Source organism: Sceloporus undulatus, chromosome 6 (assembly GCF_019175285.1).
Source record: "Sceloporus undulatus isolate JIND9_A2432 ecotype Alabama chromosome 6, SceUnd_v1.1, whole genome shotgun sequence".
In the NCBI taxonomy this organism is placed as follows: domain Eukaryota; kingdom Metazoa; phylum Chordata; class Lepidosauria; order Squamata; family Phrynosomatidae; genus Sceloporus; species Sceloporus undulatus.
The window spans coordinates 156,162,480-156,176,469 of record NC_056527.1 but is presented as its reverse complement, the minus strand read 5'-3'; the positions used below and the strand labels follow the sequence as shown (position 1 = coordinate 156,176,469).

General features: G+C 42.0%; 2 protein-coding genes across 8 annotated transcripts in view; both read right to left on the bottom strand.

Annotated features, from left to right (window-relative positions):
• Positions 1 to 13,990, bottom strand: part of PATL2 (PAT1 homolog 2) — a 741,315-nt gene that overhangs the window by 241,796 nt on the left and 485,529 nt on the right. The gene's annotated exons all lie outside the window — the stretch shown is intronic.
• ZNF592 (zinc finger protein 592) overlaps positions 1 to 13,990 on the bottom strand; it is a 45,051-nt gene that overhangs the window by 26,462 nt on the left and 4,599 nt on the right. For all 3 annotated transcript variants that reach the window (XM_042475636.1, XM_042475635.1, XM_042475637.1), the window contains exon 2: positions 2,539 to 4,919. In XM_042475636.1, coding sequence (XP_042331570.1) covers positions 2,539 to 4,911 — 2,373 coding nt within the window. In that variant the 5' untranslated portion in view covers positions 4,912 to 4,919. The remainder of the gene's footprint in view (positions 1 to 2,538; positions 4,920 to 13,990) is intronic.

Genomic DNA, 13,990 nt, shown 5'->3' with positions numbered 1-13,990 from the left:
CACCAGCCACATGAAAGCCAGCTAAAACAGCTTACATGGAATGATGTGGTTTCCAGGTTGCAAGTGAAATGGCCAGTGTAAATCACCCCCTGAATCCTAGGTGGAAAATCTGAATGCCACTACCAGCCACAAGAGTGGTGAGATATGGATATGGAAAGGCTATGCGAGGATGTTTAATTGCACCAGTGCCCACAGATCTATCAACATGTGTAGAACAGACATCATTTATGCAACAAGTATGTAAGGAAGATTGCTGTGTGAAGGATGTGGGATTATGGAACTTGTATTCCAACATATTAGGAGAGCACCAGGCTGGGGAAGGCTCTCTTAAAATGAAAAAGGTTCTTCAGAAGTCGCCTATTACAGTGGCTCTTAAGCCATCCGATGAGGTGGACTGACGGGTTTTTTCACCCAACATGCCAGGGACCAGTGTCATTATTTGTTCCTATTGGGTATAGGTGTTTCTTTTGCAATGGTTTCCAGGAGAGAATGGCCAGCATTGTGTGATTAAGCAGATGCATAAATACATCTAGGGAGCTTCAAAAACAAAATTAAAATCACTCACATCAATAAAAATGCCACATTTCTCCCTGGAACTTTACATCAACTTTTACAGATGTTTAAGGCTTCTTTTTCAGTCAGCAAACTTATGCTATGAGCAGAAGTATACTCTACTAAAATGAGAACAGTGATGCAAATTAAATCCAGAAGCCACTATACTTGATCAGGTATCAGACATATTTGCAAGGATTAAAAAACAAACCATGAAATCAGAAATCTTACTGCAGACACCAACTGAGATGAAATAGCTATTGGGTCTTCCATAGAGATACTAGCAGGAATGGAGTGCTTGAGGAGAGGCTTGGCATACCTGCAGTTCAGCTAGTACAACTCCAGCTATTTGCAAAGAACAATTTGCCTTCTTAGATAAGGCAGGGCCGCTGGAAACAATGTCCATCATCTATTATGTGAATGACAACCAAGCTAGCTCAGAGACTGTGGCCTGTTCTTGAATCCAAACTAGTCTTCTGAATGATCCGCTGTCAGCTTCTAACTGAAACCCTGGCGATTGGCCTCTGCATTGCTTATCAAATACATGGTTTCTCAGTTCACCAAATGAATTGTGACAATAGCAGATCATGTTTATTATCTTTAATGGTTGACCTATTTTAATATTAATGGCACACCGTATACCATATACCTCTACTAAGCCCTACTCTGTTTCCTCATCATGGGGTGGAAGTGACCGCACACTTCAGAAAGCTATGCCAGTGAATATAAGCATTGGCAGATTCTACCAAGTTAGTAAGGCTTCAAGTATGGCCCTACCAGCAGACTGCAAGTCTGCTATCCAAGGATCAGCCTACTTAAATATGACAAGGCTCAGAAACAAGTCACACCAATTTCAATCCAACTTACCTCCAAGTAAGCATGTCAAGGACTGCAGCCTGCTAAGTCAGGGACAGGAGCCAATTTTTGCTCCCATGCCCCTGTAGCAAATTCTGGGCTGAACACCAGCCTAAAAGGCAATCTGGAAATGACAAGAAATGACTTCCAGTTTGCACTTCCATGCTTTTTTCAACCAGCTTTTAGTTATTATTGTAAAATAAATGAACAGCTTTTAGATGATGCTTGCACTTTAAGTTCCAGGGGTCAGTAAGAGGAATGGGGGCTGCTTTAATGTATAATACTGAAATAATCTAGATAGTGTTTTGGGTTTTTTCATTCACCCCAAACCTTTTAAAAATGGAATGATCTGGGGCCTACTGGGGCTCAAAGAAAGGACTGGGACAGGATACAGTTTTTGTTGTTGTTGTTGGTTGAAAAAAATATTTTTGGTTGCCAAAATGGTGCTGTTTTGCTTCTCTGAGGTATTAACTTAGGGGCAAAACAGATTGGCTACAAGGGCCAGCTTGGGCATGGCGTGAGGGCCTGGTAACCGCATGTCCCATGCCCCGGCTCTGCCCCCAAACCAGAGTCATGCTGCTTGCCCTCCCAGATGACGGGCAGCATGGGAATGCTCCTGCGGCACAACAATTAAGACGCCACATGCTGCAGGAGCGGAGAAGAGCTGTGTCAGTTGTGAAAGGGGCGTCCTTTCTGCAGCGCAAAAAGGAGTGGCTTTCTGCCCTGATCCAGCCCACAAAGGGGTGGCGTGACATTCATGTTTTAGATTCAATCATCATAAACCCACATACAGGACTGGACACAAATTTAGTCATGCTTGGTGTAGACCTGCTGAAATAAAGCTGACTTAAGTTATTGGCCTTTAAATTAATCATGACAAGCTTAGGTTCCACTGATTTCAGTAAGGCTACTTTAGGTATGTCTAGATCTCCATCCAACCCACAGTGATTAGCATTTCGATTACCTTTTTATTTCCCACCTAAGATCTGACAACATGTGCATCTCTTCAAAATATGGCAAGAAGTAGAAACTCATATCTCATTCTCAGCGTGATGTGTATTTGAGGTTCTTCTATTTTTAATTTTAATGCAGCCCACCAAAAACAGCTGAGATCTGGAGAAAATTACTTACCAGTCCCTCGTTGTCTTCTGAGGTTCTCTGATAATGTGCTGCTAGGGCTATATAGTCTAGTGCCTGCTTATTACATTCAAAACACTTTAATCCATGACGAATTAACCTCAATGGGTCCGTGTACAGAGGCAGAGCTGGCTGGCTGTTTGTTGAACCCCCAGTCCCACTACCTGGTGTAGTGCAAGTCTTATGTGGGAGGGAAGGCAAACGCGCACTCTGAGAGGTTGAAGATGTCAATGAGCTTGTTGTTGGAGAAGGTGAAAACATTTGGTCTAAGGAAATGGGTTTCATGAACAGCTGAGAACACTGCATGATGAAGCCTTTGCTCTTGTGATCCCTTGCATGTTTGAGCAAGCTACACTTGTTGAAGAAAAGCAATGTTGCTGAACACTGAGTGCACATGACCTCAATGTGGACGCTCCTCCTGCTGTAGTGCTGGGTGAGACTTTTTTCTAAGGCAAACGAGTCACCACATTCCAGGCAACAATATCCGGAGGCCGGAACATGAATACTGCTGTCAAGAGGAGGGCTGAGGTTTGGAGTATAGATTGGCACAGGATTGGCACCATGCAACACTTTGTTGAATGCCTCCACAACAAGAGGAGCAGCTTTCTTGACTTGGTGCACAAGTGGCACTGACATTTGGGTTAGTTGGGACTGACCACGGCGCTGCACAGATGATTTTGCAGCCACAGAAGCAGCAACACTGTGGGGAACTAAATTGAGATTGGCCAAGTGCACAGCTTTAGGAAGGAGGCTGGCAGGGTTAGAGGCCTGGGTTGCCACACCTGGGTGTTGCTTCTTGCCTGACTGCTGTCCTCCACTGCCTACTTTTATTGTTCCACTGCTACTGTTTGCCAGCAGAGACACACCAGGGATGCTGTTTACCGGAATGTCTGGAATCATGCCTTCTGCTTGAGGGCTTGCTAGGTTTGCCTCTGGAGTAGTTGCTTTAGCAAACCCCTTGCTTGACTCCATCTCCATGGATGCAGCTTGATCTGGTGAAGGAAAGACTTTAACAAATTCTTCCGTTACTAAATTCTCTGCCGGCGATTCTTGGGGGGATTTGCCAAAATCATCTGCTTCTGGCAAGATCCTTGTTACTGTTCTTTTGATTTCTCCAGAAGAGGTTTTAATAGTCTTGATCCTGACTTTGGGGATTGCTGGGGGAGAACCAGTTGCTACTGAAGGAGAGCCTTTGCTACTAGTGTCACTGCACACGCTCCTTGGAGACTCCGGCTGCTTATTGACTTTTCTCACAATCTCGAGGGGGCTCTTTGGACTTTTTGGTGACTTTGGCATTTTGGGACTTCCCTTAATGCCATCTTTAAAGGGACCAGCAGGCTCTTTTGTCACATTTGTCTGATCCTCTTTTGAGAAACCTGCCACTTTTTTGGCCTGAAGGGCTACAAGTGCAGCCACGCAGGATGACAATTTAGAATGAGCAGGTTTGATGCGCTGGCGAGGTGGGACTGATGAAGACAAGTTCATCTCAGGCACAGCTCCTTTACCTTCTAAGTTATTGCTATGGAAGTTGCCAAGTGGCAAACCTTCACCAAGGAAATTGTTCGTGTCTGCAAGATCTTTGCTGGATGTTTCACGTTTCTCTGGGCTCTTGTCACGTTCCCTCCTGCCCACATCCAATCTAGTTTCTTGCAGTCCATGCACATCTATCTTTGGGTCTCTTTTACAGTATTGATCAAACATACTTAATTCTGGTTCTGGTAGTTTCTTACTAAGGAGATCTAGCAGTGATGGTCCAGTTGACATAAATCTACTAAACTCTGGCTCTGGCAGGGTCCTACTAAGGAGATCTAACACCGATGACCCAGATGGAATATACATTGGATGTGGTGGGAAATATGAGGTTTGGGCAAGTTTAGGTTTATCTACAATACTGTTCTCTTTCAATGCATCTTCTGGTTCTGGGCTAGAGATAGGGCTGAACTGACTGAATGTTGGTAATGGCTCTGGCTTTGACTGTTCCAATTTTTCAGGATAGTTCCTCAAGCCATCACCATTGATGAAGGCAGAATCAAATTTCCCATAGTTATGGGTCTCAAGAGGCAGATCGGAGCCACGGAATCCATTGTGTAACAGGCCTGGGCCAAGGTGGTTGCCTTCCTTCTCTGCTTCAAATGACTCTTGACGACATGTATTCTTCACAATAACGCTGACGACAGGGACATCAGAAGCTGATGTTGTGTGGGACAAGGATGCATTTTCATCAATACAAATTCCTGACTGCTTGAGATGGTTTTCATTCTCCTCCCCAGCTGTTTGAATGGCTTCCTTTGCATCAAGGCTGGTTGGATCAGGAATGTCAAAAGCAGCCAGCAAGTCATCAAAATCTGGAGTCTTCATGTCCCCCATGATGAAAACTACAAAGCAAGAGCACATTGTTAAAAACATGATCTCTGTAGATTTGAAAACAGATATGAGTTCTAGTAAGTGACAAAAAAGAAGACAAGTGAACTGCTGTGCCACTAGTTTCCAAACTCTAGAACAGGTTTGGCAACTCCAGATGGTTTTTGCCCACAACTGTCCAATTAGCTGTAGCCAGTATAGTTAAGCACTGAGGGATTATGGGAATTACAGTCCAAAAACATCTGAAGGGACACAGTGGTGAACCCTTTCTATAGCACTTCCATTGTTTTTAGACAGACACACTGCCCACACTTTCTAGCAGAAGAATTAAAGACATAGGGATAATCAAACAAAATGAACTTTTCAAAGTACAGTATTTTGTTCTTTCCTATGTAGTGCATGCAGCTATGGGGAATGGGGGGCACACAGATTTTTTAAACTGTTTCTAGGGCCACTTTCACTCTACACAATTATAGCACTATGATTCCACTCTAACAGTCACTGCTGTGTCCAAAGCCTATGGTTCTCCATCTCAGATCTTGTGTGGTATAAAGGGGAAAAAGAAGACAATCAGGGATGAAAGAAACACAGCAGTGCGCATCACTATCCCTTCTGTTATTGACCATGGCAGTCCAGTGCTATCAGTATGGCAACAAAGTGATTCACACATCCTCAAGAGATGTGGAAACGCTGTATAATTTTCTAAATTAAAAGGAAAAGGAAAAACACACAGAATACAAATCGGAGAAAATGTATGTCAGTTGTAAGGACTTTTTTTTTTTAAAAAAAAAAAGTTACCTAAGCTTTCACAGGCTCAAGTCTACTCCATGGGTTGCAGTATATTAAATCCTACACTACCATAAATCTGTTCAAAGCGTCATAAGACTCTTTGTTGTTCTTGTTGCCTCTGACCATCCCCTGGAAGTTGTTAGCTGCTTATCATATCCTGGTGAGAGGCAATGCATGCTGTAAAGTTCAGCTAGCACACAAAGTAGTTTCAGTAGCTTGGGAAGGAAAAAGGATCCTATTTGCTCCTTTCCTTTTCTCCCTCACACTATGAACAGCAATAAAGTGATCAGGTTCACCACAGTGGGAGGAGGAGAGGGAAATGAGGTGCTGCTTTTCCTTCCCCGAAGCTTCCATAACACACTTGTCATAGCACCACAAGGCTCTTGTTTCATACTGCCAGAAGCCCTGAATGGAAAATTTCTCATTAGGGCCCTGAGATATACTATAAGCCATTGTATTTCCCATTACCACGTACAGATATGAGAGCTGGACAGTAAAAAAAAAAAGCCAGTAGGAAGAAAGTCAACCCATTTAAGATGTGGTGCTGGAGAAAAATACTAATACCATGGAGGGCCAAGAAGACAAACAAATTAATTCTAGAATTGATGAAGCCTGAACACTCTCTGGAAGCCAAGATACCTAAATTGAGACTGTTGTGCATTGGCCACATCATGTAAATGAATCATTAGAAAAGGCAATGATGCCAGGAAAAGTGGAAGGCAGTAAAAAAGAGAGGAAGACCGCATGTCAGATGGAGAGAATAAATGATATGGGCCTGGGGCTGCAGGACCTGAGCAGAGAGGTTGAGGACAGGGGGTCTTGGAGATGCCTCAGTCACAGGGGTACCATGAGTAGAAGTTGACTTGAGGGCAATTAACAACAACAACAACAACAACATACTACAACACTTGTCTCTTGTGATAAAATACAATAAAGATTGTATTTCCTGCACTCTTTTCTTTTTCATTTTTTCTCCTGTGCATTACTGCTTCTGGATTACTGAGTGCTGCTCTTTCTTTTCTCCCTTGTTTTTGTTGTCGCTACATATCTTGCAACATCTTCAGCTGAGCCAAGGAGAGAAAGAACTAAAGTGTGAGGGACATATTCACAGTTGGTCTACTCCCACTGTGAAAACGCTGCCAAAACATGCATTAGAGCCTTCTCTTCCTGGCTGCCTGAAAGGAATAAGATGACGGGTTTTCTTTACCACACATGTCTCTGAGCTGCAGGCATAGGGGTAGCCAAAGGAAGATTTCTGTGGCTTTACATGGCGCAAAGGTCAGAAAGAACCATTTTCAATCCTTACTATGTATCCTCTCGAGTTGTCAAGTGTGACAATTCAGGCAGTAACAGGGAGACTCTTTCCTTCCTTTGCTGCATAAAGTAAAACAATGTCCCCCAGCCAGTGTATAAAGTAATTTTCCAAGCTCTGTTTTTGTGACCAGCAACAATAATAGAAGATTAGGTGCAGGTGGGCATAAGTAACCAGCACTGTAGCACAGAGATGGAGGGGTGTGTGTGTTAAACTCTTAAGTAAAAATTCTCTTAAGTTAAAAAAAATTGGCACAGATGGGAGTTTCTGCACTCCCCCATACTAACCGCCCAGGCAGTGAACAGAGATTTTTTTTACTAAGATTGCAGCTGAGAAGTAAGGCTTAAAACACTCTTCCTTATACACTCCAGTGCCAATGACACACACACACACACACACACACACACACACACACCTCATTCCTCCATCCATGTCTGGCATTTCTTTTAGAAAGAAATAAAAAATGCTGGTCACATTAGCAGCACTGCTATTAGGCCTTTCCACTATGGAAAGCCAGAATGTCTTCTAAAAGAAGCATTCTCTGCTCTTTTCCCTTGACGACCACATCAACTCAAAACCTTCAATGGGAGCTTCATCAGCCTGACTATGATAAATATGTCTTCATTTTGATAAACCCAACTGGCAAAGACAAAGAAAGGGACTTGTCGTTCTGCAAGTAGCTTAGGGTAGTATACCTGTTATAAATGGGGGTTATTGTAGCCATCACCTTGCAGCAGGAAAAATAGTTTGAGAGACATGGAATATCGTCCCAAGTGAGCACCAAATTTTGAACTAGCAGTGGCAGGGAAATACCGTGGTCAGACAATTCCAATACAGGTTTGGACAGCAAGCACAAACTACAGCTTGCTGATTCATACCTCACACCAAATAATGGTTTGCATTAAAATAGTAAATACAAAGAATAGCCATCAGTTGGAGTGGAAGAACAAGTTCTTTTCAAATCAATAAATGATGGTTTGCAGGACTGTATAAACTTAGCAGACACAGTTGTATGCATTTTTATTCTTTTAAAAAATTCATCTGCTTAAGGACTGCTGCCAGTGTAGAAGACTAAAGATATGTTCAGTGTTTTGACTCCAAAATTAGTTAACCAGCTACTACTTGGAAGCTCAAAGGCAAGATAAGGACAGTCACAAATATCCAGGCCTGAATCCTATTTGTTAGTCTCAGATATAGACCCATTGAATCAATTGTTAAGTTGTGAGTCAACCAGTGAGACAATTCTACTGATTTAATGGATCTACACTAGTTGAAACTAACAATAGGATTCAAGCCATAGTGTTGTCTGTACTGACAGCATCTGAGATACATAACATTTGTGCTGAAACAGAAATAAAGAGTGAAAACCTAAAGATGAATAGGTGACCAAAATAATATTTTCATTGGCTGGAGAATCTTTTTTGTTTACATTATTTGTTCATTGGTATAAATCAGTTCTTATCACCACCTTATCAGTAGTAAGTTGAGAACAATCAAGTGGTTAAAGTGGTCTATGTATGTGAAAGACTGGAGGAGGGAAGTGGTTCCAAGACTGAAACTTAAGTTTTTGCACTTAAGCACAGTGTATGTATGTTTGCATTTTTCTTTTGGTTTAAGGGCAGGTCCAAAGGATTTTTAAAAACAAAGATAAAACTATACTAAGGTCCTTTCAATAGAAAGAGAAATTGCTTAGACAAATGCATGCATTCACTTTCTCTTGCTCTCTCTCTTCCCAATGGTAATACATTATAAGAAGAGAACTTAAGGAGTCCTGACTGGTTTCTGTATCCATGTGAATGGGTCATATTTAAAACAGAAAGGGGGGAAAAGATTATTATAATAATTAAGGCGTGCTTTAAAACCCAGGAGGATCACAGAAAATGAGCCTATGTTGTTTGGAGGCTCCTTTTTCTATACGAAAATAGAAGGCATTTTCCCTTTCTGTAGCCTACAAATATTTCCCCTTCTGGCTAGTATGGCCATTCTGCCTTTATTTGCTTCCGCCACAGTAAACCATTCCGTTCCATCTTCTATTGCTTAGCTTTCTAAGAGTGCATCTGCATTGCAGAAATGATGATGATGATGATAATAATAATAATAATGATGATGATGATGATGTTATAGCCTGCCCAATCACAAGGAATCCAGGCGGGTTACAGCAATAAAAATACAGAGAATACAATAAAATAAAATACAATAAAATAAGATAAAAGAGAGTGACCTAAGTCACAGAATTCACAGCTAGACTTGATGGAACTGGGCCTCTCTTTTTCACTCCCTCCCAAGTCTGATGACGACAGTAGGTACAGAGGGAAGGTTTTTTCTTCTTGAGGCAAGAATTTTATTTTAATTAATTTTAATTTAATTATTCTCATTAAATTTAAGAGAAGAATTGGTGGACAGAGCGACATAAGTCACAGTAAACGGGGAGAGGAACTATGTAGGGAAGGCCTGCCAGAAGAGATCCACTGTAGGAGCCTTCTTAAAGGCTGTAAGAGTAGAAATGTGGTGGATCTCCTTCGACAGGTCATTCCATAGTTTCGGAGCAGTGGTGGAGAAGGCCCTCTGAGGTTAGTCTAGATTTTTTTGGCTGAAGTAGATTCTTCCCCGAGGACCTTAGAGTGCAGTACGGACAGCACGGAAGAAGGCGTTCCCTTAAGTATTCTGGACCCAAGCCATGTAGGGCTTTAAAGGTAATCACCAACACCTTGTACCTTGCCCGGAATCTAATTGGCAGCCAGTGAAGGGATTTCAAAACCGGTGTTGTGATCATTACAAGAAGTACCTGTAATCACCCTGGCTGGCATATTTTGTACAAGTTGAAGTTTCCAAACTTGGCACGAGGGTAGCCCCATGTAGAGCGCATTACAGAAGTCCAATCGAGAGGTGACCTGCACATGTACTACTGTTTCAAGGTCTCTCGGTTCCAGGAAGTGGCGCAGCTGGCGTATCAGCCAAAGCTGATAACAAGTGCTCCTGACTGTCGCATCCACCTGAGCTGTCAGGTGAAGAGATGAGTCGAGGAGCACCCCCAAGCTGCAATTTGACACCACTTTAACTAACATGGCTTCATTCTACAAAATCATGGGATTTGTAGTTTTGTGAGGTACCAGCACTCTTTGACAGAGAAGGCTAAAGACCATGCAATACTAGAAATCCCATGTCTCCATAGGATGGAGCTGCAGCACTTAAAGTGGTGTCAAATGGCATTATTTCTACAATGTATATGCATCCTATGTTTGTCTCTGGGGGATAATGTCGGAGGAGTAAAATGCAAGTCTGAAAGACAGGCCTGATCTTGCTGTATGAACATCTTCCTTCAACCTTTTTCTTTGCAAACATGTTCTTAGTTATTTTGCTTCAGTTTTCCTTTTTGTGCAGTTTTGCTACCTTGGTCCTTCTGACCTCCATGGCTCTGTCTACTATTAGTTGCCCTTCCCTCCATCCCAAAAGAGAAAGCTATCTAAACTCTCATAAAGCAGAACTGGAAATATTTGGGTGGCGGGAGGAATTAGTCACTGTAGTTCTAAACATACTAGAAATTTGTGCTGTGCAATGCAATTGTGTATGTATTTAAATTGGAAGATATAGAACACATGCTGGGCATTCCCAACTGAACACAAGCAAAATGTTTTAGGTCTAATAGCTGACATATCTATCCACTTAAAAGGATTTGGTAGCAGATAGTATGAAAGACCCAAGACTAAAATCCTGGAAAACTACTGCCACTCAAAGTTGATGATATTAAGATAGATGGACCAGTGGCTTATCTTAATGTTCTCCCTTACTCCTAGGACTCTAGACAAGGCTTTCTCAATTTTTTAACCTGGAGGAACCCTTGAATTAATTTTCAGGTTTCAGTGAACCCCTGCATAATAATTCTATCTTAGCTCAGATTTATGTATTGATTTATGGTTCCTTGGTTGTGAAACCTTGCCCTAAATCTAGACTGACCACATCTTAATGTTGTTAAAATATGCAAACAGAGCAATTTGTTGTTGTTGTGTGTCTTCAAGTTGTTTCCAATTTACGGCGGCCCGATCATGGGGTTTTCTTGGCAAGATTTTTTCAGAGGTTTGCCATTGCCTTTCCTTGGGCACTATGAACACTTAATTTGTCCATGCTAAATATAGAAATTAGGCAAGTTCATTACTTGTGTGAACTTGTGTGAGCAAAATAATGGTCGTGTGAATGAAATCATGGGGCTTAGGCCATTTTAATAATCTCCTGCATATTCAAATAATTCCCCTCTCTTGTTTTAGTTTAGAAAATCATGTCTGAAGCAGTTTATGTATGTCTTTCATAATCCAGAATCTTCCACACAAACATAAAATGTGGGAAACAGGTTGAGTAACACATAAAAGAAAACTCAGTGAAATCAATTGTACTTAATAGAATCATAAGACTGGAATAGACCCCAAGGGCCATCTAGTGCAACCCTCTGCCATGAAGGAATATACTATTAAAGAACTGTCAAAAGCTGACCATCCAACCCGTTTAACAACCTTCAAAGGAAGAGAATCCCTGTCTTCCAAGGCAGTCTAGTCTACTGTTGAAAAGCTTTTACCATCAGAAAGTTCTTCCCAAGATTCAGGAGGAGTTTTTCTGTTTGTAACTTGAAAACATTGGTTCACGTGCTAGTCTAGTATCATGTTTTAAGGAGCATATAGTAGAACTACAGTGGGCCCTCCACATTCATTGAGGTTAGGGGCATAGGTCCCCTGTGAAAGTGTTAAAAACCTGCAAATAAATACTGTTTTTGCTTGAAAGAACACCTCTCTAGGAATCTCTAGAGCTTCCAGTGCAACACTATGGTCAATATCTTGCAGAGGTTGACCACAGAATCATGTTGGTGATTACCTATAAAGCCCTACATGGCTTGGGCCCAGGATACTTGAAGGACCGCCTCTCCCCATACATTCCGCCCCGCACCCTCAGAACTTCTGGGCAGCAACTACTCAGGGTTCCAGGGACCAGACTCTCCTCCACAAAAAGGAGGACGTATTCCAGCGTCGCCCCTGCCCTTTGGAATATGCTGCCCACAGAGCTCCGCTCGGCCACCTCCCTAGCTCAGTTTAGAAGGGACTTGAAAACCTTCCTATTTCGAGCTGCATTCCCCGAATGAGTTCCTGATGGCCTTCCTACCTCTTTGGTCGGCAAGATGGTTGGCTGATGGGGTTTTGACTTGTTTTTAATATGTGTATATTATTGTATTGTGTTTGATTTTATTGTAATGTTCACCGCCCTGATCGATGGAAGGGCGGTATATAAATAAAATTTTTATTATTTATTATTATTATGCTGGAGGACTTACAAATGCCTAGAGAAGTGCTTTCTCTAGTAATCTCCAAGTTCTCTGGCGAAACTTCATTGTCAATTTCCAGCAGAGTTGCACTGGAGGACCTAGAAATTCCTAGAGGGAACATACTAATCAAATCTGCAAAAGTCAAAGCCGCAAACATGGAGGGCCGACTGTATTAGCGATTACAATAACAGCAGCAGAAGAAAAGCTTGGGAAAGTTACTGCTGGGCCAATGAACCCCCCCCCAAAGTACTGTTTTATAGTCCCCAAAAGGAGCTTCTCCAAAAAGTAACACTAGCAACCATAGTAAATGCAGACTAGTGGGTAAAGGTTTAACCGGATCTGAAAAGGTCAAACACCCTCCCTCATAAAACCAAGTAAAAATGGGAGTTACAGTTTCAGGTTTGCACATTTATTTCAAATAGCCTGATCAATAATTTAACTTCTCTCACAGATCTGTTTGGTCACTTTTAGAAAAAGCTTAATGCGACTGAAAAAGCAGGTGTTTAATACTTTAATTATGGATGGAAGGAAAGTGCCAAGAATGAAGATGATACAGATAACACTGCAACGACTGTTCCACTGAGTATAGCCATCCTTGCTCGCTGTCAGTTTGCCAAATTTTCCCAGCAATAGTCAAGAGAATAAGCCGGATGGAGGGAAAAAAAGTATGCAATGGCAAAACTTAACTAGAGGGCATTTTGGAAGACACTAAAAATGCCACCAAGCAAGCAGAAAACACAAAAATGTCACCACACAGGTTGAAAACACAAAAAAGCCACCAAATGAAGAACTTTGGGGTGGTGGTGATGAAATAGATGTTTATTATTAGATATCTGAAGAGAAGAGGTCCCAGGGGAAACAATCAGTTTGGACAAAAGGTAAATGAACAAGCAGCTACCTGTACCCTACATACATGTAACAAAGCTGAACATGTCTTCATATTACCTTCTACTACCCCACCATTTTCTCTTCCCTGCTGATTTTTATAGTTACACAGGAAAGTGCATGTACTGCATCTTCATGACACCTCTGAGCTTAAGAGTGGGGCGCTTATGGTCCTCCAGGTGGCTGGACTGTGACTATCATCGTACCTAACCACAGCTAGTCTGGGTGCAGGTGTACTTGCACCACACAGCTGCATGAATTTCACATAACTTTGCTTGTGATGGAGCCATCCTACAGAAGTGTGGGACTGTAAATTTGGTATCTGCCATTCTCTCATAGGTCCCATACAGACTGGCCAAAATAAAGCTGCTTCGGGTCACTTTGGAGGTATGCTGTTTAAATGATGCATGCATACTGAGAGTCCGGAAGCTGTGCCAAAGCCACGATCCCGTCCTAAGGACTGGAGCGCAGCTTTGGTGCAGCTTCTGGAATTTTAGTACACATGCATCATTTAAACAGCATACTTCCAAAGTTACCCGAAGCAGCCTTATTTTGGCCTGTCTCTATAGGGCCATAGAAAGCTCTAGTCCACTTAACTACAATTCCCAAGACATTCTGAATGCCCATCTAACTACGAAATTAAACTTGATTTCATCTTCCATCCCCAATCTAAATGACTCATTGGGTAACTCCACACTCATCAATAACTCATCACCCTCCAATAACAGTGTTGTCTTTTCCAAAAACTAGCTTTTAGGAATTGATGAGCTGCTGTCAATAATATGTATGAAATT